The sequence below is a fragment of the Fragaria vesca genome, linkage group LG1 (genome assembly GCF_000184155.1).
Source record: "Fragaria vesca subsp. vesca linkage group LG1, FraVesHawaii_1.0, whole genome shotgun sequence".
NCBI lineage: Eukaryota > Viridiplantae > Streptophyta > Magnoliopsida > Rosales > Rosaceae > Fragaria > Fragaria vesca.
Genome location: NC_020491.1, coordinates 8,323,041 through 8,347,595, shown reverse-complemented (window position 1 = coordinate 8,347,595; position 24,555 = coordinate 8,323,041). Strand labels below are relative to the sequence as shown.

The 24,555-nt window shown below is 38.3% G+C and overlaps 5 protein-coding genes across 5 annotated transcripts; 1 reads left to right on the top strand and 4 right to left on the bottom strand.

Moving 5' to 3' along the window:
* Window positions 1–78: 78 nt before the first annotated feature.
* On the bottom strand, window positions 79–6,691 carry LOC101293426 (vacuolar protein sorting-associated protein 35A-like). The gene is made up of 21 exons (XM_004287742.1): window positions 6,573–6,691; window positions 6,369–6,465; window positions 6,125–6,248; window positions 5,334–5,519; window positions 5,144–5,231; window positions 4,896–4,952; window positions 4,710–4,799; window positions 4,477–4,599; window positions 3,853–3,987; window positions 3,522–3,638; window positions 2,865–3,104; window positions 2,701–2,766; window positions 2,514–2,603; window positions 2,326–2,415; window positions 1,977–2,075; window positions 1,782–1,850; window positions 1,611–1,691; window positions 1,336–1,443; window positions 1,151–1,254; window positions 754–867; window positions 79–672 (listed from the first exon to the last, which is right to left on the bottom strand). The coding sequence occupies exons 1-21, from the start codon at window positions 6,663–6,665 to the stop codon at window positions 462–464; spliced, it is 2,382 nt and encodes a 793-aa protein (XP_004287790.1). The 5' UTR covers window positions 6,666–6,691; the 3' UTR covers window positions 79–461.
* A 773-nt stretch (window positions 6,692–7,464) lies between these two features.
* Window positions 7,465–10,753, bottom strand: LOC101293130. Its single transcript, XM_004287741.1, has 3 exons — window positions 10,438–10,753; window positions 8,955–9,279; window positions 7,465–8,847 (listed from the first exon to the last, which is right to left on the bottom strand). The coding sequence occupies exons 1-3, from the start codon at window positions 10,516–10,518 to the stop codon at window positions 7,754–7,756; spliced, it is 1,500 nt and encodes a 499-aa protein (XP_004287789.1). The 5' UTR covers window positions 10,519–10,753; the 3' UTR covers window positions 7,465–7,753.
* A 478-nt stretch (window positions 10,754–11,231) lies between these two features.
* Window positions 11,232–12,005, bottom strand: LOC101292833 (heavy metal-associated isoprenylated plant protein 26-like). The gene is made up of 2 exons (XM_004287740.1): window positions 11,912–12,005; window positions 11,232–11,795 (listed from the first exon to the last, which is right to left on the bottom strand). The coding sequence occupies exons 1-2, from the start codon at window positions 11,990–11,992 to the stop codon at window positions 11,409–11,411; spliced, it is 468 nt and encodes a 155-aa protein (XP_004287788.1). The 5' UTR covers window positions 11,993–12,005; the 3' UTR covers window positions 11,232–11,408.
* A 162-nt stretch (window positions 12,006–12,167) lies between these two features.
* LOC101292541 lies at window positions 12,168–15,679 on the bottom strand. The gene is made up of 5 exons (XM_004287739.1): window positions 15,411–15,679; window positions 14,246–14,897; window positions 13,738–13,937; window positions 13,406–13,650; window positions 12,168–13,315 (listed from the first exon to the last, which is right to left on the bottom strand). Exons 1-5 carry the CDS (start codon window positions 15,677–15,679, stop codon window positions 12,534–12,536), a joined length of 2,148 nt encoding a protein of 715 aa, XP_004287787.1. The 3' UTR covers window positions 12,168–12,533.
* A 2,606-nt stretch (window positions 15,680–18,285) lies between these two features.
* LOC101292248 (GDSL esterase/lipase EXL3-like) lies at window positions 18,286–20,349 on the top strand. The gene is made up of 5 exons (XM_004287738.1): window positions 18,286–18,584; window positions 18,699–18,829; window positions 18,920–19,153; window positions 19,402–19,657; window positions 20,141–20,349. Exons 1-5 carry the CDS (start codon window positions 18,314–18,316, stop codon window positions 20,332–20,334), a joined length of 1,086 nt encoding a protein of 361 aa, XP_004287786.1. The 5' UTR covers window positions 18,286–18,313; the 3' UTR covers window positions 20,335–20,349.
* The last annotated feature ends 4,206 nt before the right edge of the window (window positions 20,350–24,555 follow it).

The following is a 24,555-nucleotide window of genomic DNA, read 5'->3' as shown; positions in this document are numbered from 1 at the left end:
CTTGCCCTAGCGAATATGACAGAAAATCTTTATATAACCAAGACCAACAATGAAGACCTCGTCTTTTAAATTTCAAGACTTGCTCGAGAATGAAGAAAACTAAGAATACTGATGGGTAACGTATCCTTCTCAAAAGGAAACAACTTCTATAAAAGTTCAAGTCACAGCTCATACTGAATTTATTGACCATGTAAGCTTTGTAAACTAACCAGTAAAGCTCAGAGCAAAGCTAATTCGATATATGTTGTACACTATAGCACGATTGGCATACAAACCTCCTAGGCAAGTGACTGCTTACACCAGTCAGAAATCTCAATGGACCTGAACTGCAGGGGCAAAGCATGCGTTTGATTCTCTCCACAAAACAGTGAAAAGACTGACATGAGTTCACAACCTTTAGGCAAGAGGAACTTATCTACAGCTCTCAAATTAACAAGATTAGTCATCCTGTCCGTCACAAGTCACACCTTGATTTGCTCATATTTTTCACCAACTGCGCCGCCTTTCTGCTTTTGGAATTGAATGTACCGCATCGTGCTGGCAAAGAATGCATTTGTAGCTGGTTCTGCTGGAGTTGAGTCACTTTGCATTTCAGTAGTAATCAATTCAATCAGGCTTTGTACAGAAGCAACAGTTATCTGTGGGTTGCCCTTCTCAAAGAAATAAAGGTACCTGAAAACATAATAAAGTCAGACCATACTCTTTCATAGAAAAGTTGAGCTTTGGTATAAAAATCAGGTCAGGAACGATTACTTGTTCAGTATTTCAACAAAGAGTGTTGCTGAACCCGTGCTACCACGTGTTGCATTGGCCTGCTGCTGGGCAGCATTTGCAATCCTTAAAGCTCTCTTTAGGCAAATCAGTACCCTGAATAGAAGTTTGTATATAGCACATTAAACAACGATACAATAACAAAACTACAAATAAAACTTCAAATCCCCAAAATATCCTAAATCCAAAATAATTGCCCAACACCATTTTCTTAAAATCCACACACTTGAAATAAGAACATAATAAGTTCAGAGAGTTTATCTTCTGGTGACATGGAAAATGAAGAAACATGCATTGCAACGATTGAAAGTTAAGGGCAACAGGCATAAGCATGACTAATACTTGTTGGAAACTAAAGCTAAATGCACGATAATCACACCTTTCCCCATCTTTCATGTTCTCTTGATCGTCAACCCAGAAAAGATGTGAGCAAGCATAAACAGCTCGGCACTGATCAGGCTTCTTCAAAAGCTTTGCTGAATACTGCTCAAATACAAGGCAGTAAGTAGGGTAATAGAAAGGACAGAAAGCTCATAAAGTAATAGAAATAGGATTACGGATTACCCCTGTGGCCTTGTGAGTTAAAGTATCTCTGTTCTCAACACCAAATACTTGCATCCTCTGGAGGGTCCCAATTATCAAATGAATTGCAGTCACCTGTGCTTTCGAATCCTATACAGCCAATGCATGGAAACAAATAATTTAATCAGTAGTCTCCACCAAGAAAAAGTTGATATAATTCAGTTACAAACCACCAAAATTTGGAGTTTCATTGAAATACAAGTAGCACACAAACAAAAACAGAATAGGATTAGCTCCCAAGTAAATGCGAAACTTACCGAAATTTCTTCTTCGTACAGAATATAAGCTTGGGTGAAGAATTCGTACGCAACAGGTTCTAAATCACAATCATTTGCAGCCTAATTAACCAAAAAAAAAAAAACAATATTTAGTCAGAGGCAACATATGCAAGGTATTCCATTAATTTATAAACTGATATCTTAATATACCTCAGCACATTGCAAGTACAGCCGTAATGCTAGCTCAGGAGCTGGCACATTCAAAAGAGCCTCAATAGTCTGAAACAATAAGCCAGAAGAATTACAAGACAGCTTCGACCGATCAAAGTCTAAGCTCATACGTAATATACAATCCTATCACTTTGACTAACAAATTAACTGAGGTTAACAGTTAAAACAGATTACCTGAGTCAAGAGCTGAAAAATTTTCTTTGGTGTAGTGGACGCTTCTTCTCCAAAAGGATTTTCTCTATCTTCATGTCCTCCATGCAATTGCCTGACCAACTGCAAATTTAAGATAGATAGCCAATGCAGATTAAGACTTCGAAGAATTCCATTAATTTCCAGGAGAATAGATCCAAGTAGGGGGTATAAAGGTCATCATCCTTTCATTTGGTATAAGTTTCAATGCTTTTGAAAGAATTCTATTTGCGATCTCCAACTTTTTTGCAAAAGACAGAATATTGGCCCAGCTGCTACAACAAATAACTATGTCATGCTTAGCTCATGCACAATAAGCTACACAGAAACAAACCTTTAGAGAAGAAAAGACTAGGGGAGGGACAGTAAAGGGTAGCCGCTTTGGTCCTCCAGACATGATGTGCTTCCGCACAGTACATATGATCTGCATTTATAGACAACATCAAAATCTGAACTAATGATCTCGTAAGATATGATTCAAGGATGACTCAAATACATGTTTATACTTAACAGACCAGATACCTTAAACATCTCTTCTGGATCTTCATTATGGAACATTTGAATAAGTCTTGCAACAGAATTCTGCTCCTCTTTGAAATCCTCTTCATCAACCTAGAGTTCAACAGAAAGACATAATTACCCGTGTAGAATAGTATTTTATATCATTAGCAAATACATGATCGGTAACATATATACATATATTAACCACCTCATCATGAAGAGTCCCATCCAAATCCACGATAAGTCCTTTTATTAATTCAAACAATGCCTCGACCTATTAAAACCAACAAAGAAAAACTATAAAGACAGAGACATTTCATGTTATTGAGAAGCAAACTGAAAGTAAACGGCAAACAATGAGTAACACCGTACCTTCTCAGCAGTTAAAATATGAGTTGTATTTTTCATAATGCTTTGTATTATGACAGTTGCCATGACTTTATTCGTTCCAGTATCAAGGAATTCCATGACACGGGGATAATTTGTAAGCTTCAAAGCAGTCACAATATCATTATATTTCTCCAAAGGAGCACTTAAAAGTGCAACAACTTGTTTTGTTGCCCTGCTGTCTTCAATTTTTCCTTTTCCTGAGAGCTTCTTAACAAATGACCCCTGGGGAAAAAGAAAAGTAACAAATTTACATCTGTGCTGAGTGCTGACCATTCTTATTCAACATCCAAAAGTATCCCATGATAATTAACCTAATGATTAATATGCACAACCTGAAAAGAGATCTGTCTACCAGCACCAGGAAACTCAATTACAAGGACCATATCTAGTATTATATACAGATGAAAGCAAGGTATCATCCTTACATAAGGAAATTCTGCGATCAGTTTTGGCTAGTTGCAGCTATGATGTTGACAATCGGAATTTTAGTTACCTTCTATAGTTGACTGTTGGTAAGACTGGGATACAATATTTAGATTATTTTCAGCTATAACTAAATGGCACTAAAGAGTCCACAAGGATGGTGTGTGTGTGTATAAGTATTATCATAGAAGCAAGCACTACTTAAAGGCAACATACCAACACTTGATCAGCATAATCAAGTCGATCCGGATGCACATGCAGAGTGAACTTAAGAAGGGATGAGTACAAAGTAACAACACCAATTACAGGCATGTCAACGTGTGCTTCAATCACCTGCGTTATATTAGACAAAAAAACATTATGGATGGGTAGATATATAAGAAGTCACAAGATATGGATAAGATTATATTGGAACAGAATAAATGGGGATATGTGACTAAATCCAAGGATATAACCAAGTACCTAAGAAAAAGATCAACTCTTTGAGATGTAATGGAAAATGACAACTACAAACAGCCATGAAGAATCTATCATAACCAAGATTTACCTTTCCTATCGCATTGCTCAGTCTAGAAAAAGCTTCTACTTGTAAAAACTCAGGCAACACTTCTATGCTTGATGCAGCATAGTTGGAAAGCCTTTCCATTAACTGGGATAGCACTGTCTTGATATCAACAGATGGCTGCATAACAGAATTTCAACAACGTAAAAGAAAAGAAATAAAAATAAAAATAATTAAATTAAGAGAATGATGGTTGTTATAAAACCACAAAATTCGCACAATGCGACAATGTTCTTTAGCGAAGTCAACACGCAGACAAAAATATTTCTGAAGTGTATACCCATTGAAGTTCAAATTTTCTCCTAACATGAACTTATTTTATTAGAAACAGAGAATATAGCACTATTTGAATACATTCTCCGAGAGACGATATTCTATTTACTTTCCTATGAAATTCTATCAGTTTAGCCATGCGCTTGAAGTAAGCCAGCAAGTCATAACACAGATCTCTGCAGTGGAGAGTAACATATATTCCAAGACCAAACAAATGAAAAACTTCAGTAACTAAAGATCTATGCAAACTACCCTTGAATGCAAGAAAGATGTAAACGTAAAAAGCAATAGAGTAACATATATCATAATGAAATTTGTCCATATAGGGTTAGCTACCTGAAGTTGGGGGCAAGCACCCAACAAAATATCAAGAGTTTGCAAGTGGTACTCATCAGGAAAGACTTGAATTATGCAATCCATCAAATAAAACTGTGCAAGCTCGTCTTTACAATTGACAATCTGTAAAAAATTCAAGGTTATGATTCGAACTGTCATGGTAGGCAGGTAATCACACATCATAAGCATTATAAAAGTCAAATATGAGATAGAGAAAAAGACATCAATAAGACCTGCTCCAGGACTCTGGGAAGCACGGTCTCTTTGTACAAATCCAGATCAACACCTTCTATCTGGCTGAGAACATGCAGGTTTTTACCAACCTAAAGGAACAAGAGAGAAGCCTTCTGTAAGTGTACACTGTACACGTGCACAACATTTAGCAGTGAAATCAACCAGTTATCAGTTAGTGATATTACAAGATCGCGCAGCTCGCTCCTTTCTTTCTCCCGCTTCTCCTTTTCCCTAGCAGACCCCTGCAGACCACAAAGGTCGAGAGCAAGCCTCAACTCAGGATCAGCTAAGAGTATGAATGATTGACATGCACTACAACACCTGCATGACCAGAAATCATGCCCTCATGACATATTTTACCTTCAAGACATGCAAGCATTGTGGTACCCATGCATGTCTAAACATTAGAGCGATCATAAGAGTATCAACCAACCTGATGTTGCATCCGCACCCAAAGCTTGTTCATCTCGGTGAAATTTTGGAGAACAAACTCAACAGCATCCCTGACAGTATCTGCATCCCTGCACAAGTCAAGGAATGTCAACAAATGAAGCTCAATCAGTTACATTCATGTTATCTTACACTATAAAAAGCTAACTATAACGAGTATCAGATGTCCTTACCCTTCATACTCCGACCCGATATCAGGCAACTTATCCCTACTGACTTGAGAAAGGTAGCTCCTTAAGAAGAGCCCACGTACAGGATTCTGAATACCACGTGACATTTCCACAAGATCTTTCAGGACATCCTTAGCAGGTGCTTCCTTAGATTTGATATAAACAGATCCTACTGTACATAGTAGATATCTGACAAAGACCATGAAATTCAGATATAATATCATGGAAATGCTATAGGTATGACTTGTTGCTTTTTTCTTTATTTCTCTTATCACCGCTATGAGTTGTTAGCTACAATCCATTACTAATTACCCCCTATTTGACCCATTCTGTGTTTCCCAATGTCTAAGTTCTATCACCACAGTAACTTCTATCTACTTGCTTACTATACTTGAGTCCATTACAGTCGAAGAGATTAGAGAAAGGAGAAACATCACAAATTAACCGACTCTGGCAGAACAAAATTACATAGAAATGATCGATCAAACATTTAAACTATCATTACCCAAAAAAAAAAAAAACATAACATTTAAACTATCAACGATACTTCCTTTTCAAAATTCGTGGGTCATACTTAATAACTCACAAGGGTTGATAATAGCAGGTTTTCAATTCGTATCATAGTAACCGAACTTCTAACTAACAGAAACACAGTATGTCAACCAAATAAGATCAGAACATCAATACAGTATGGGCGGGAGACTTAAATGAGCTACAACTAATTAGCCTAGTATCCGAATAAGTAAACAAATCATTAATGTCCTGAACTGCAATTAACAGAAATTGAGACTTACAATCTGGGCAAAATGTTGCCAGCATGCTGCACAAGCTCATACAGATCAATAATAGAGCAACCGCGCCGCGCCTCCTCCTTGAAGAACATCTCCAATTTCCTCAATTCGTCAAAAGCTCGCATATCTGACACATCATCATCATCCAAACCCACACAAATCAAATAAGCAAACACATTACGCACAAACGAAGCAGCAACAGTTAGCTCAATCTCACTAGATCGATCAAAAACAGCAGAAAACTTACAGAGCTCGTAGTACTTGTGAGGCGAGAGCTTCGAGGTCCGGAGCTCCGATAGCATCTGAGCCGAGTACTTGAGCGCGTCTCTGAGATTGTTCGAGTCCTGAAATCGAAATTAGGGTTTTGTGAGGGTGAAATTAACGAGGTGGTGAAATCTTTGGAGAGGTGGAGAAGAAGAATCTGAAAAGGTTTTGGTGAGAGAGGTTTTACCAGAGCGCGATGCATGTAGAAGGCATTCTGTTGAAGGCCGGCGATTCCGGCGGCGAGGTACTTCTCTTCGTCTTCAACTCCGTCGGAGATCATCTTCTTCTTTCTTTCTCTCTCTCTTTTCGTTTTGGGAGTATTGACCAGTCTGTGCTTTGGCCTCAACTGCAATTCTATTTGGACTCTGTGCAATTGGCTCCGGACCCGGTTTCATGGGTCGGGTGCTTTCTTATTCGGGTCACAAAATACCCATCCGGGTTTTCGTCTTCTGCTCAAATTACTAGTGTTCTTTTACTTCAGAGTAAATGTCACAAAGTTATGTGCTAATCCACCCATTTTTATCTTTTTAGAGAATGTGTTTTTAGTCTTTGAAAAAAATACGTGTTTTTATTTGTTACTTCTTCGATTACAATTAGTGATATTTCTGAACGACATGAAAAACGTAATTAGATCACTGAAGAAGATAGACAATGACAATCATAAAGATATCGCAAATGTAGTCATAAAGTGGCAATGAGTCTGCCAAGTAAGTGACACCAATAAATTAGGGGCGCCGTGGCGTGGTAGTGGTGGTGATTGTATCATTGGTCGAGGTGGTTGTGAACTTATGACATCTTTTACTAGTAGAAGAGATTCACCAAATAATTATGAAATTCACCGACTGCTTTTCTTTACTTTTTTTTTTTTCACCAACTGTATAACATAAAGTCATCTTTTCTTTACTTACAATCAAGGAGCTAGCTATACACTTCAAGCTTGTAGTGCCACGCTGCCACCCAAAACAAAGGCGGACTACAACAACCCTTCACCCGACCCCATAGTCACTTAGGCATAACGCGTAGAACACAATGTTGCAACTTAAAATGAAAAAAAGTGAGGAGAAAACGAGATGATAATAGGCAAAGGACAAAATTGAGTGATATTGTAACTGATTAAAGAATCGGCAATGTTGTCAATACATCAATAAATTTCATCTATTCTACAAGAAACTTTCATTCCTCAAATGCTCTACAGTTGCTATTTCTCAAACCCAACCAAGAGTTGGCCTCCAGGTATTCAAGGCTTTAAAATAGCACAAGAGCAGTAACAACCTCTCCACACCTCCAAAGAAAGAATATATGAAGAAGAACAAAGATCACTGGCAGCTCTCAGCTCCTCACTTGTCTCTTCAAATTCCCAACAAAAGTTTAAAATGGCACAGTATATGGCAACGCATATAAATCAACCTCAGGCAAGAGTCGGGCACGTGGCCAGGACACTGATTCACCACAGATCAAGCTGTCACCAGCGGCAACAGGTTTTTCAACCCCACAGTTTCGGTTCTTATTTGTCTTAAGCAACCATCCCTGATCATCATCAACATCTGTGGGCAGTAGACTCGGCAAAAGAGTAGGTTCAACCCATTTCTCAAATAGCTCTCTATATTGGGATGCTCTTCGCCTGCTCTTCCGCTCTTCCTTGCCCTCATTTCTGGAAGTAGAACAGGGTTTTTCTCTGTCATCTCTTCCTAGTACAGGAGCAGGTTCAGACCTCCCTTGTACAGATGCATAAGCAGTCCTTCCAGAGACAGAACACAGTTGTTCTTCTCTAACTGGTGGAACTATCTGCTTTTGGAGAGGCAACTGGCTAGGCTTTTCCTCCTTACATAGAATCTTTTCCTCCTTAGATAGAACTGCTGAATCCTTCCTTTGGAGAGGCAGCTGGCTAAGCTGTTTCTCCTTAGGTACAACTTTTCGATCTTTGTTCGTTTGGAGAGGTAGCTGGCTAGGCTGTTGTTTCTCCCTAGGTAATACTTCTGGATCCTTGGTCCTTTGAAGAGACACAAGGCAAGTCCTTTTCTCTTTGGGTAGAACTTCTTGATCCTTTTGCCTTTTGAGAGAAGGCTGTTTCTCTTGAGGTAGCACTGGTGGTTCTTTCTGAGTCTTAAGAGGCAACTTGCAGGGTTGTTCCTCTTTGGGCAACACTTCCGGCTGTTTGGTCCTTTGTAGAGGCAACCTGCAGGGCTCTTTGGTCAACACTTCCGGACGTTTGGTCCTTTGTAGAGGTAACCTGCACAGCTGTTCCTCCTTTGTTAACACTGCTGAATCTTTGTTCCTTTGAAGAGACAGTGTCTCTCTGAGAGAAACTTCTGGAGGACTGGTCTTTTGGAGAGGCAACCGAAAAGGTTGTTCCTCTGGAGCATTGTTACTGTGGGGAGGCAACTGGGAAGGCAATTCCTCTCTTGGTAGCACTTCTTGATCTTTGTGCCTTTGGAGAGGCAACCGGATACGAAGAATGCTCCCTTTAATAACATATTGAATAAACAATATCAGTGCCCATGTGAAGCTTAGCAAACACAACAGGCAAACAGCTTTCTTCCAGCTAAGGAAGAAACATAAACACACTCACCGGTATTTTGCCTGCACTCGGGAGACAAGTTCTGCTTCTGCCTTTTGTTGCTGTTATTGCTGTTAAGGGTACTATCAGAAGAATTCTGAGAACCGACCGGATGCTCTTCCGTAAGGGTACTCCAGTCCAGAAATTCAGCTGAGCGTTCTCTCTTCTTGCCATGTTCCACGTCTTTCTCATCTTGCTGCCTTTCATCTTTGTTCCCTTTATTGTGATGCTGCTTCTTCTCTTCAATCTCCCCATTTTCTCTAGCCTTCTTTTCTTTCTTCTCTCGTTTTTTATCTCTCTTCTTTTCTTTCTTGGCCTTCTCGGCTTCTCCTTGGAGCTGCAAGTAACCAAAGTAACCATCAATTCGTGAAAGGAATAGTACAAAATAGTCTGAATACAAGCAAACAAAAGCTTCAACCACACGAAAGGCGAATTCAAGCACCAATTATCAGATAACAACACAACATCCTAAGATGGCACTCATTCATTCACTTGACTATTGTATCAAGCACAATGTATAACTACTTTTTCTGTTATGCTACATCTACCAAACACTACAAGAACTCTCATTTGCCTTGAAGAGGACTCGAACCTCCACGCACTTAAGCACAAGACAACTTAGAGTCTTGCGTGTCTACCAATTCCACCACCAAGGCATTTTAAAACAAAACAGTACACAAACAGTTATACACACAAAAATCTCCCAAGTATTCAATCAATGCACAGTTTGGTTCAAGTTTCACTGCCTGATCTAAATAGTGTAAGCGCAATCTCAGCACACAGGTATTCTCTAACAATGCTACTCTCTTCCATCACACCGTTGTTCTAACAATGAGCAAACAACACCCGGCTGCTTCTTGGAATGCAAGAGTTAACTGAAACCAGATTGGTAGCTTAATTCCCTCTTTGTACACTATAGGAAACCATCAACTGAAGACACATATCCACATGAACTTAACAAAATCAATTGCTAGTGATTTGAGAGTGTTTAAAACAATGAATCAGGAAATTTGAGGAGCTATACATAAGCAGAACAGCTTATAACATTTGGCAAGGAATGTCTGCAATCTGGGCTTCTAGTTTCATAATACACACTGAATGTTCATGGCAACTCCCAATGCTAACACAGGTACAATCTGGGAAGGCCCTAAAAGCTAAGTACCGATTGCGAAAGACTATCAATACCTACTTGGTTCTAGTAATCACAAGGTTAGTTCTAACGCTAATCAATAACCCCAAATCAAAATCTGGGTCAATCCAACTAAAACCCATCATACACCATAAGGCTTCATCCTATACTTGGTTTCGTGGTTTCGTTAAGATTAGTCAGACTAGTTATCGATACGGATTGTTCTTTTCTCCCTCTTTTTTTCTTTCTGGGTTCCGATTATTACACAAATCAATAACACATACATCAACAGCGAACCGAATCGAACACAGCACGTCGAGCACAAAGTCAAAAAGACCCAGAAATCAACGACTTGCTCAACAATACCTTATTCGGTTCGATCAAAGCCTCGTCGGAGATCCCCTTCTTCACAAACCCAGGAGGAGGATAAGGAAAACACCGAGACATTTTTCTCTCGCAAAAGAGCCCCAAATCGGATCTCTGAGAGAAATTTCGAATTTCTCAAAACCCTAGCTCGATTGGAACCGAATCAAGAACAACCGCGGCTAGGGTTTTCGATCCAATCTCCCGCGCAGACCTCGTTTGAGAGGAAGGAGGGAAAAGGGGCGACGAATCTAGGGTTAGGGTTTGGATCGCGATTGGGGTCTAGAGAGAGGAAGAGAGAGAGGCCCCAGATCCAAAATGGAGCCTTCTTTGGCCATAGAGGGGTATTTATAGAGTCGAGGTAGGTCTTTTTTGCTTGGCAACCAACGCGTTTAGCCAAAACGGTGCGTTTTGCTGGTGGGGACACCGTAATCATACGCCACGTGTGGATAGTTGAAAAGCACTGTATCCAGGCTGGAGCTAGGTTACGCCGCACTGAGGTTGGGCTAAATCCAAACCCTCCCAAGCCCAAACATAGAAGGTAAAAAAATATATATATATTATTAAAAGAAAAATTACAAAGAAGAGCCATGTAGACAATCATATCAACTACTAACATCGACAACAAAAAATTAGCTTTCTCGATACATATGAGTGAGAAATAATTGAGAACTAGGTTCGTGGTGCAACAAAGTTATTTTTTTCATTCAATTGTACACAAATGTCTCTCGATTTATTACTGATAAGAAATAACACAATTACGACTTAAATTCAAAATAATTAAAAACCTGAAATTTCTCGAATAAGTAAATATAATTAATTTTGTTAAACATACAGCCAAACAAAAATGAAAAAAAAATTCACCATTCCACTCATAGTTACACAATTTATACAAGGTTTACTATTTACTAGGATCAACCAAAATTTACAAATGATGAAGGTAAAAAAACCAAAGTAATCGCTTATACCATGATTTACATAAGCACACAAGCATTTGGATTTTCGTCGCTAAACGCCGTCGTATACCTGACCTCGGTGGAGCTGGCACGTGCGAGAGTAGCAGCTTCAGGGTCAGCCAGAACGTTCTTCACGTACCCTGGTGGTGCCTTCCTGTCATAAGCCACAGGGGCGTATGGATGCTCAACGACGTCGTACGGTATATACGGCCAGAGATCAGCTTTCTTCCCCGTTCGATGCCTAACACGATGCAGCAGCTTATTGGGGTCCACGTAGCCAATAACAGTGAGCTTGCTTTGCTTGGGATCCACTTCAACACTAGTCACTCCCTTCATGCCTTCCACCGATTTCTTCACTCTTCTCTCGCAGCCTTCGCAGTCTATCTTCACTTTTATCTCCACCGTCTGATCACCAAAAAAGAATTTTATCACTCGTAGTTCTTTTTTGACGAATCAACGGTTAACAATCGTTTACGCCTTTGCGACTAGTAATACTAAGCTGAAATGAGTGCATTACATACCTGTAATTGCTTGTTCTTCTTGAGCTTTTCACGACTGCGAGCCCTATCATGGAGCTCGGAGATTTTGCTGAGAAAACCCATTGGCAAGTTTGAGATGCTCTCAAAAGGCAAGAATAGGCTGCAAGATATAGATCCACCAGTATATGCATGCGCCGCAAAACCCCAAGTATGTGCGGCTATAGATGTTTGACACGTGTGAGTTTCCAAATGTGGAAGAGTGTAGAAGGCACACGTTTTTTCTGGGGTTTCTATGCTCATCATATCTGCTTGACTGCTTCATTCAATCATTTTTTTTTTCTGTTGAATAGACTTCATTCAATCATTCTTATGAGCACTGTTTGTGCGAGGTTGAACAGAACCAGAATTTTCACTATGATACAGAGTATGGTAAAAGATATGAAATGAACATAACTGCAATGAGAACCAAAATTTTCACCATGTATAAATAAGAATCTCTCACTGCTAGGTTAATTTATCTACAACTTCACTGTGGGATTGGATATCAAAAGCTTGTAACGAGCTGAAATGTCAGTGATTTCTATCTCCTTTCATAAAGAATATGAATCAAAGACTGTTGTGTACCACAAGAGAGCCTTGTACCTAACCTTGCAACAGAAGGAAACTAGGTTAATCTCGACAATCTTCTTCGCTTGCGAGTCTTTTGCCTAGGTGCAGTCCTTTTACCAGAACAAAGAGCAAGATTAGTAGATGGCTTTCCAACACCGGTTCTGCCCTTTCTGGCTGCCCAGTGCAATGGCAGATTGTTTACCACGGCGCCAATATCTTCAGCTCTAGTCACTTCTACAAGGTTTCGTACTTGCTCAAGCATTTGCATAGTCCAGGCCATTGAGAGATCTTGTGAGATTGAATCCTCCATTGGTTTCTTTGATATGCTGACCAGCAGCTCTTTAAATGACTGGAAAGACATGGAAGGTTGATAACCTTTATGACTTTCACAGATCATATTGACTTTGATGACATGCTTGCAAATGTTTCCTTGCATCGACCACATACAATCGCAAAAGGAAAATTCTGATCCAGGATTCCACACCAGATGTACAATGCTGCTGTCCTTCTGGCTTGAAACCTTGGCAAAGAGACGGTTTTTATCGTCCAAGGTGACAGCAGAATCAGGAATCTGCAGTGCCCTGTGCCAAGACGTAGAAGCAATATATTCTTCCTTGACATTTTGAAAAGAATCACATTCATCAGCATATCGGTCGAGCCAGTAGGCTGAGTGCAGCTCAGTTGTCAGCTTGTGCACTAGCCAATCAACTCTTTGGAGTGCTCCAAGATGTGAATCATCAAACAATTTCACTTTCAACTTCACGTGATATGCTTCAATAGCACCAGATGCCTCCTGACTTGCAAGCGGAAGAGTTCTCATTGTTGAAAGCCACATTTCTGTTACCAAGAAAAACTTATAATTTAATACATACTTTTTAAGAACACTCAACATGATGTTGACAAGTATGAGAGAGAGAGAGATCTTACCAATCTTAGGCACCCAATAGCTCTTAAAATATTCCACAAAAGCAGTCTGATCAACGAAATCCTGGGTTAGTTGTTCTAAGGCCACTGCTGTATCACTTCCACCCCAAATGCCATGCACAATATTACCCAGACGTTTAAAAAGTTCCCGTTGTACTTCAATGTTATTGCATTTCTTAACAATATTCCTCAGCCATGATCTTCGAACACGCCAGAGGGAAAATAGGACGGGACAACCAAAAATATCCCTAAAATACCAGAAAGTAAGTTCTTAGATTGCACTATATTCTAAGGCTGGAAATTTATGCACTTAATATTAGAGAGGGGAATCTTACCTGATGGGATCAGTCTCGGCTGCTGCATCATCAATTAAAAACCCACTGGCCTTCCATCCAGGCTCAACACTATGAGCTCGACCAAGCAGAGCTGTCATCCATTTAGACACATCTGGTTTTGAAAAGCTGCGTGTGATGATCCATGCAACAGGGAGTGCATGCTGTCTTGAATCAAAGACAAGAAGTGTGCACAAAGGATACTGCCATTTCAAACACACATTTTAAACATCCACCATTTCAGTGCATATTCTCTGATCTTTAGAAATATAAAAACTCTGACTTGTACATTCAATACTCGGTTCAGTAACATGAAAATCTGACAACACAATAGCCAAAGTTACACCAAGGTAGACATACAAGAGTTTGATTTGTTCATTATGACAATTATTTCTTGGAAGAGATCCTAAAAAGCCTAGAACACAGGAAACCAATTTCATAAAGCATGTGAATGGGTCACTAGACCTCTCAAGCTAGCGAAAATTACAAAACAGCATAACGGATGCGTTACCTTAAGTCTCTTTATGCCAAATGTTGAATCAACTGCAATGAGACTGCGGTGGCCAAAACGAAGCAATTGTTGCAGTTGCCACTCAGTTTGAATCCCCAGAATGAAAGGATCAGTTTCTGACGCATCCTGATGAATGAATATGGATTTCCTATTGCGCTCAACCCACATGCGGATGCTGGCTTGATCATCAAGATCCAACTCATGGGTAGACCTTTGAATAATCATCCCAAGTTTGTGGACATACTGGGAAGCAAGGCTATTGACTTTTGCATTTGAAGGACAATATCTCTCAATTCCCTCAATGTGTTTCTCTAGTATATTCTCTTCAGGAACTCCCAGATATATCATAGACATTGTTTGTTGTTGAATTTCATTACAGATATATGGAACTGTCTTGGCTGCAGGGCCAATGGCATCTCCATCAAGTGGACCATGGCAAACAAAACCAGATTTGTTCACATGACGCCTCTGATTATAAATAAGTAGTGCAAGTGATGGGCGTGCATAGAGACGCTTCACCACAAAATTGCATGTACAACCCCGCATAGATTGAGGTCTGGCTGCACGATTGCGGGTGTTGAGTCGATATTTTCTGCTAGGTAAAGTACCCCCACCTTCCCCATAATTTTCTGGACCAAAAGAACACCAATACCTTCAAGGAGAAAGAATGAACAACTTCATAACTGTAGTGCACAAGTTAATGAAACTGCAGCAACAATGAAATCTTATATCTAGAAACAGATCATTCCATTTCCATTTGAACACTCATTCTACTACTTATGAATCATTTGTTAGCTTATCTACAGAATTATATTTGTGACCAATTCTCTACCACAAAAGGTCTAAGCTTTCACTTGTAACAATTCCATATCTCACTATTAACTCTAAGATTGTAAATCCCAATGCTCACATCAGTAGCTTGAGGTTTATAAGACACAACAACACGGTCAAATTTCCGGCAAAACAAACATACACACAAAGTCAATTCTTTCAGAACTTTATTAAGAATGAAATCCTCGACCACGTTTCAGTGTTGCCGAGATACTCATAGGTTTCAAACTATCAAAAAATGAGTTAAAATAATATTGAAGGGAACTCCGTTGTCGCCCAGGAGAATAAAATGTAAGTGCAATACGTAGAAAAGTTTAAGAAGTTAGTTACTCACAGCTTATATTCCAAAAAATCATCATCACTGTACTCCCTTAAGCTGCCCTTCTTTCTTTTTCTTCCCCTCTCAATGTGAAACCGTGTCGGATACTCTAAATTTGAGCATTCACCGATTATAAATTCATCTACTCGGTCATAAGGAATGAGGGCTGCATCATCATGATTCTCGTAAGTGCCAAATTTGGTCCAAGTCAAATCAGCAGAGGAGAACTCCTCCACTGGTGGATCCTGAACTGGAAGATCATGTATCGATTCAACAATATCCATCAAGGCTTCAGATTCCTACTGCAATGTATACTCTCGAACCAGCTTAACTACAATCTGCATATACAACAAACAGAACCACACGAATCAACAAACCAAAATCCCATAAAACACTAAAATTGAAAAGCGTCTTATCTACTTCAGATAATTAAGTAGTCTTCAAAATCAACTCCATTACATAACCAACAAAAATAAACACGTTAAACCCAACTGACCAAGAAACACTAAACCCCTCTTAAACCCAGTAAAAAGCAACCAACTTTTTATCCAAACCCCAAAACCCTAGCATCCATTAACATGAAACAGCACCCAAAAAATCAAATATAAACAGAACAAAACCACAATTAAGAACCCAAAAATATCATAAAAAGAAGAAATTAGAAAACACACTCCATTTGCTTCACTTGGGGCTTAACTTGGCACAAACCCACCACTCTCAAGAACAAATTCCATCGAAGAAAACTCACCACAATAGGAAAATCAAACAGAAAAGATATAAACCCAGAAAAAAAAAACTAAATTCCCAGAAGAAAAAAAATCACCTTGTGGTTTGTGGGTGAGTTCTTCTGAGAAAGTTGAAGACTTGAGAAGTAGAGGGTAGTCTGAATAAGAGCTCCGGTGTCATTTTCAGGCAGCCGTCACTGAATTCATGTCGGCTTTGAAGAAGAAGAAGAAGAAGCTGATAAGAGTTCTGAGCCTGAAGGCTGAAATGGCTTTGTTTTCTTTTCTTCGTAATAAAATGAAAAATAATAATTAGGTTTCTTCGTTGGTGGGTAGGTCTTCGGTTCGATTCTGTCTGAAGGCACTCAGACACTAACATTTTATTTTGTTTTTTGAATTGAAGGTTTTTTGGGGCTTTATCGTTTGTGGGTTTGGAGGAGGTGGTTGTGCATTGGGGGGTTGGTTTGTTTGGGCTCCAACCACACGAGCTAAACCCTAAACCCATAAATATAAGGGTGAAATGTGAACAAACAATGTTAAAAGCCCTAAATTTGTGGTAAACCGAGATTTAACCAGAACTTTCTAATGAATTTTTTGAATTTTTTGTATGTTGAAAACCAGGATTTGACAGGTTTCATGTATAGTTCTTATCGTTGATTTGGAAATTCTCATCTAGTCTTTCGGAAACTCCCCACGATCTAAATAGTCATTTGATGCCTACCTATTTTTCTTTGACCATTACTCCATTTACTCTTCTTTGCTCATCATCTTCAAGAGTTGAGCATCGAAGTGATTCATTTTACTCGCATCTTCATTGGTAGCCGTATCTTGACATGACTTTTTGTTCTTTTTGCCGTTAGAATCTAACTCAATCCGCTCCAAAAAAGATAAGTTATGTGTCATTATTTAACCAGCATAAATATATCTTAATGTAATTGTTTACGAATATAATAAAAAAGATAAATCGTTTGTATTTGTTACTGAATTTTCAAGAACAACCACAAAATTAGGGATGGCAATTTGTAGGGTAGGGTACGGGGATCAAAATACAGTACCCATACCTTTTTACATTTCTCATCCCTGTACCCGTAATTAGATAATGGGGATTCTCCGTACCCATACCCTCTGGGGATTACGTTTCCATACCCGTACCCATACCCGTTAATAATTATGTATTAAATTAATTTGTTTTTTAAAAATTACGAAATACAATTATATAAAAGTATGAAATTAAAATCAAATACCAAAATAAATAAGTTTCATGCTTCAATCCAATAAAAATAAATACAAGTCTTGATTAAAACAGAACAATACTGGTAAATTTCATTAAGAGAATAAAAATATATAATAAAAAGAAATGTCCATTAAATGTTTATTAAGAGAATCACAAATTTTTTTACATAAATATTTATTTATAAATTATATATATAATAATAAATTATATAATTATATATAATAATATTTTCATCCTTAATGGGTGGGGATGGAGACGAATATTAAAATACCATACCCGCCCCGTACCCGATTTAAGAATCCAAATACTGGGGATCTCCATCCCCATTACTCGTTTATACCCGTATATTTTTCCCGTTAGGATCGAATACCCGTGGGTACCCTAGCTACCCGCTGGGGATTATTGCCATCCCTACACAAAATCAACATACTTTGATCAACTACCTTAGAATTGGGTAGAAATATCATCAATAGTTGTACACATATCACATATTGTCTATAGAAAACAAAATGCAGCTGGTCAAAAAGTGATCCTTAAAATGCAAATTTGTATGGTTGGCCTCAGAAACACAATTATTGGTCGGACACGAAATTAAATACCATTGACACTAGTAGTTTCTTGTTTCTGGATTATGGACATCATTTTCCAAATCTGTCAAAGCCATTATCATATCCAATAACTAACTGAAACCTAAGCAACAGATTAAGAATCAAAGAAAACCCTATGCTTGTTCCATGTTCAGCTTCTCCTAATAATATTTCCACAACCGGCAGCATTTGCCTGGCATTACAGTGCTGCATCCAGCAACACAACATGACACAAAACTAAATTTACCTAACAACTACAATGTGGTTATGGAGCCCAAGGCATAACTATAGATGACCCTATAGTAATGGGGCTGCTTAAAAAGACCCCTGCCATAACCGAAAGCAGCAGAGCGAGTACAATAGGAAATCTAGGACATGATGAATTTTCTCACCCAAAAACAAACTTCTTTCTTTCCAGTCATCATTGTTACATTCATCATCTATCACAGTGCTGCTGCCTTGACGCTACCGAAAAATGTAACGATTCCGGCAGTGATTGTTTGGGGAGATTCAATAGTGGATCCCGGAAACAACAATGTAGTCAACACTATAGTAAAATGCAACTTTGAACCTTATGGGATGGACTACAATGGAGGAGAGCCTACTGGAAGGTTTAGCAATGGAAGAGTCCCCTCGGACTTGATAGGTACGCAACCTAACTTGTAGTACTCCTTTCAAATTCTACTATCTTACTGCATTGCTATGTTACCATTTGCTCTTGTTTAACAAAAGACTAATGCTAGCTTGCTCTGAATATCAGCTGAAGAACTTGGAATCAAGAAGATTTTACCGGCTTATCTGGATCCGAACCTGCAGACTGAAGACCTACTTACTGGTGTAAGTTTTGCCTCTGGTGGTTCTGGTTATGATCCCCTCACTCCCAAAATAGTGGTACGTACACATCTCACTCTCCCACACTTAATTACTTAATCTGGGATTGTTTTCCATATACCTGCTTTGTTCTAATTCTTTCTCTATCAGAACGTGTTATCATTATCAGATCAAATAGAGCTGTTCAAAGAGTACAAAAGCAAAATAGATGCAGCAGTTGGGGTGGCAAGAAGAAACATCATAGTGTCAAAAGGAATACACATTGTGTGCATAGGAAGTGATGACATTGCAAACACTTACCTCTCTACACCATTCAGGAGCCCTCACTATGATATTCCAGCCTATACAGATCTCTTGGCCTCTTCAGCTTCAAAATTTTTTCAGGTATATATACATAGAACATAGAACAATTTAAATGAACTTACAACGTACACGACTAATTGATTTTCATTTATGGTATTTGCAAAACCTGATTCAGAATTCATGCAGATCCAATAGGGTTTGGAATGGACCAATAATTCCATCTAGCTAGTGTACATTACTACATTGTATCTTAAAGGACCTCTTGTACTGAAGGAAATGAAATTGCCAAAATCAGCACAATTATGTACTGAAAAATAATGGGATTGCAGGCACTTTATGGACAAGGAGCAAGAAAAATTGGAGTAGTAGGTATACCAGCAATCGGGTGTGTGCCATCACAGAGGACACTGAGTGGAGATATAAAGAGAGGGTGTTCAGCCAAAGCCAATAAAGCAGCTAGCCTCTTCAACACCAAGCTCATTGCTCTATTAGAATCTCTCAACAAGAAGCTTCCACAAGCAAAGTTTGTCTACTTTGATATCTATAATCCATCGGTTTCCCTCATCCAAAATCCTTCTAAATATGGTAAGCAAAGCATCATCATCATATATGTTGATTATCTTTGATCATATTCTTGAGACATAAACAAGGTGAATACCTTATAAGAGAGATTGACACATTAATGACATTATTGTATGCAATGTACAACCTTGTAGCTAGAAAAATAAATTATACAATCATGTGTCTATCTTGCGCAAGAGGTCCTTTTATGACATTATTGTATGCAATTAATGACTTTATTGTATGCAATGTACAACCTTGTAGCTAAGAAAAAATAAATTATACAATCATGTGTCTATTTGCGTAAGAGGTCCTTTTATGACATTATTGTATGCAATTAATGACATTATTGTATGCAATGTACAACCTTGTAGCTAGAAAAAATAAATTATACAATCATGTGTCTATCTTGCGCAATCGTGCATTGTGATTGTGACCCTAAAACCTAAACTCCACAATGCAGATTCATTATTACTCGTTTAACACAATGCTTTATGGATTGTGCAGGATTTGAAGTGGTGAATAAAGGGTGCTGTGGGACTGGAAACATAGAGGTCAGCATTCTTTGTACTCGTTTCTCACTGGGAACTTGCAGCGATCCATCGAAATACATATTCTGGGACAGTTACCATCCCACAGAGAAGGCATACGAGACCCTTGTCCCCATGGCTTTCGATAAGGAAATTCAAAAATTGTTCTGAAACTACTCACCCTAGCTCTTTGTCTCTCTCAATAAAATACCAGTTTTTGAGTGTTTCTCTCTTCTTCTTCTTCTTCTTCTTCTTCTTCTTCTTCTTCTTCTTCTTCTTTACTGTCGTCAAGGTTGTACTATTAAGAATAGATGAGCCCAGTTTAGTAGAAACTTCTATCTCTGTGTTCCGTTCAGTAACTTCTACCAAAATTGTATACATTTTGTAATATTCATTTTTCAAGTTACTTGAGACCCAGTTAGTCCCCATGTCTTAGCTGCCATTGGTATTCCCATTGATGTAGAAAGTGACTGAAATCGGTATAACACCTAGTATTCAAAAAAGTAGTTGTATGTTGTGAAACAATAATGATTTGTAGGTCATATGTAACAACTAACATGCAAGCCGGTGTTATTGTCTGAAAGTCATGTAACATGCCTCTGTTAGGTAAAGATCATGTTATGTCTATTTTACCAACCTGAATGTTGCACTCAAAATATGAATAAGTTGCTCTAAAAAGCATCAGTGGTTAAACTAAACAATAAGATTGGAGGTGTCTCTGAAAGTACCAATGCATTGCAAAAACACTACTCTTAGCCTGTTATAGGAATGTATCAGTGCTTCATATAAGGGATGAAATATCATCAATGGAATATCAAACTTAATTAGAAGAATACCTTTCGCCTCACCGACTATAATTGGTATGAAATATCATCAATGGATGCAAGTTATGTACAACATGGAATTGGATATTTGTTAGGAAGCAGTGACCTAAGTATGCAGTTGGATATTTAATGTCCCAGAAGTTCCAAATTATCATAAATATCCAGATCTTAGAGTTGTCCTTAAAAGGACTTATAGCAGACCCAGAGAATAGTTAATGATTGATCGAAAAGAAATCAATGACATTTGCAGATTCATTCTTGTTTCAAGATTTGTTAACAATGATTGTCATAAGTAGCCAGTACAGATATTCATTCCACAATTCAATCCAATTCTAACTAGCTAAGACTTCAAGTAACGAACTCAAAACCAATCACGTACCAAAGTTATGATTGTCATAACTTCGATTGACATTTGAGCACTGGTTTTCGGGTTTGCTGGCCTGCAATTCAGTAGTGATCATGTTCATCTGCAGCAAAGGGATATACATTTTTGCTATCTGATATTGCATTACTATTTGATTGTGTTCATCTTCTTATGTCACAAACTAATATCCAGTATATTGCAGACTTGCAGTCCGGCCTGCATATTGAAATTGATATGTCACATGGATCATATTAATAGGATTGGCAATAGGATCCAAAAGCCACATTGAATTATAAACCAAACTATTCATAATAAATAACATAACTTTTGGCTTCTTTTTAGGTAAGGTAGATAATAAGCATCAACACAGATATGGATGTGTAAATAACTATATCCTACAGAAACCCGAAGAAGCAGTGAGAATTAAGTACTAATTTAACACAATGAAATTTCTGTCCTGCCAAGATTTTCTTCTTAATTCGTCTTCATTTGGCAAAGTTTTTTCCCTCATCATAGTTGCATTCATCAACAATAATGCTGACGCTGCTACTATACTGCCGAAGAACGAAATAGTTCATGCACTTATTGTTTTAGAGATTCAACAGTAAACAGTTGATATCCTGGCAATAACACTGCAATTTCCAACCTTATGGGAGGGACTACATAGGAAAAAAGCTTTAGTAATGGTGGAATTAGAGTCTCCTCGGACTTTATTTCTGCAGTATTACTTAATTCACACTCTCCTACTGTTGCTACCATGAAATTACAAGTCAAAACAATTTGTTCAGAACATTTTATTCAATAACATAAATTGAACCATTTCAATAGAAAAGAATGGGATATTTACTTCTCAGTCTCAGACCCAAAAAAGGAACTTAATTGTCAACATGCAATGCAACTATAATTCTATAAAGCTGATCCAACGTGAACCTGAGTGAGTTGTGATAGCATATTTCTTAGACTCGCCTCTTTTCATATTGATTCTTTTGCATCTGTGTAATTTTCACCAGTTCGAATAGTTCCCAAATGTTCTTCGTGGTGGGATCGATGCCGAATATCTATAGGTTCCGACGACGTCGCCATCTGTTTCATGGAACGTCGGAGCCACTTTTGGACTACCTTACGCAAGTGGTCGGGCAAGAGGACAAATGCTTCCACTTCTGTAATGCACTTGGCGTTAAATATTGAGAAATGCGGCCCAGAAGAGTAGGTAGCCTCTGTCAAAAATTTCTTCCCCGCAAAATTTGCCTTGCCCTAGATTCTTAATAGTATTGACGCTTTCTTCTTTTGGTGGAATAACAGTACTATCGCTTGGAATAATAGTACTAATGCTGGAGTGGCTTGAATCAGTTGTTCTTGTGTAGGTACATATCTGGCCTTTCGTGATGAAGACAGTACGTCTTATCAGTTGGTTCCCCCTCTCGTAATACATGGAAGCCCTCAGGATAGATAACAGGTGAAAGCCTTTCACAGAGTTGTTTCAACAATTCTTCCTCCCAATCACTAAACACGGAAACCTACAGTTGAAGACATTCAACAATAATATAGATTACGAAAATAAATCAAACTCAAAAATATAATTTTATCAGGTTATTTTTGTCTCTACCATAAGATATTAGATCCAAAGGTTAGGTACTCCCTAGAATTTAATGTGACATATAGAAAAGATGTCTCGAAAATGTATTTCGACATCTCATGACCATTTATGTGTCATAGTCTCCATAAGTGAGAGTTTGTGAATTCCGCTCACAAAAAATTAGTTGTAGTATATATTTTCTAACCACACATATGCATTTTGACGGTTCAGTAAATTAATTAGATTAGAACCTAATTACTGTAAGGAGAGAGAAGTTCTGCTTACCTTCCTTAGAATAGGCAAGCAGAGATGGTACTTAACTTCTCTTATATCTTCCAAACGAAGTATAGAGTGAAGATTCTTGGTGTTGACTTCTAGATCTGCTCTCAAGTTGTCTGTCAAATTGTCCATGATCTTCTTCTTCAGTTCCTCAGGGAGGCCATTCTCATATGCCCACGATGTTATTTCTGGAAGTCTCTTCTTCCTATTCTCTTCACTAGCGGCAAGCTCGTTTTCTCTTGTTTTTCGTCTCATCGGCATGTTTATTTTGAATCTCCTCATTTCGCTTCATATATTTCGATTCTATAATAATCATTGCACAAAAGGTACGTTAGCTAGCTTCAAATATTGCATCAAAGGAAGCAAAAAATAGCTTCATTGGACTCGAACATAGATATATAATTGTATTAAGAGGTTGTCAAGTGATCGAAGCTCGTTACAAATTACGTTTAAGCTGGAAGATATGAATTTGTACCAAGGTTTGGGACCAACCTGAAGAATTCCCGTCAGATATATCAAAAACAGGATCATGCCGAATGTAGTAATAAAAGCGGCAAAAAGGTTTTCCCAAACATTACCGGAGCTTGTCTTGAGATTTGAACCAAAGGAACTGCGAGAATTGAAATGGGATGGGTTGGGTTTAGATATACAAAATTTACAAATTGTCAGGTGAGACGATTATATGTAAACATGTCAACAATGTAAAATTTCTAGTTTAGAAATATAGTAACCAATGGTAAGTTAAACATCTCCAACAGTACAAATTAACCTTACGTTTTTTCGATGTAACCAATTACGTTAAGTTTAGGAGATTTTACTAGCCCTGTCGGGAAATTAATCCCCCTGCCACGTAAGTGCTACAAATATAGACGGAAAGAAGAAATAGACAAACCAAGAAAAACACAAGATTTAACGAGGTTCGGTTAATATCTTTACCTAATGAGAGAATTACATAAGTACAAAATTACACCATTCAAGTTTATTCCCAACCCGAGCCCTTGTATCCAAAAGGATACCTCATTGTACACCCTCTCTTAACCTAGATGATCTCTCTACCCCAAGAGCTATACACATCCTTGAACACAACTCCCAAGAGCTATACACGCCTTTGAACACAACTCCCTAGACCTATACACGCTCAAGAGCTATACACGCCCTTGAGCACAACTCCCCCAACTCCCCTTATCTTCTACACCTTGAAGTTCCCCCCCTCTTGTTGTTGTGTTGTCGTTCTAAAATAACAAATGTCCTCTCTATATATAGGCCATGGAGGAAACTTTTAGACTTACTCCATCAATGCTCATTCGAGAACCAACCATTCATCTTTCTCCATAACTCCATGAGAAGAC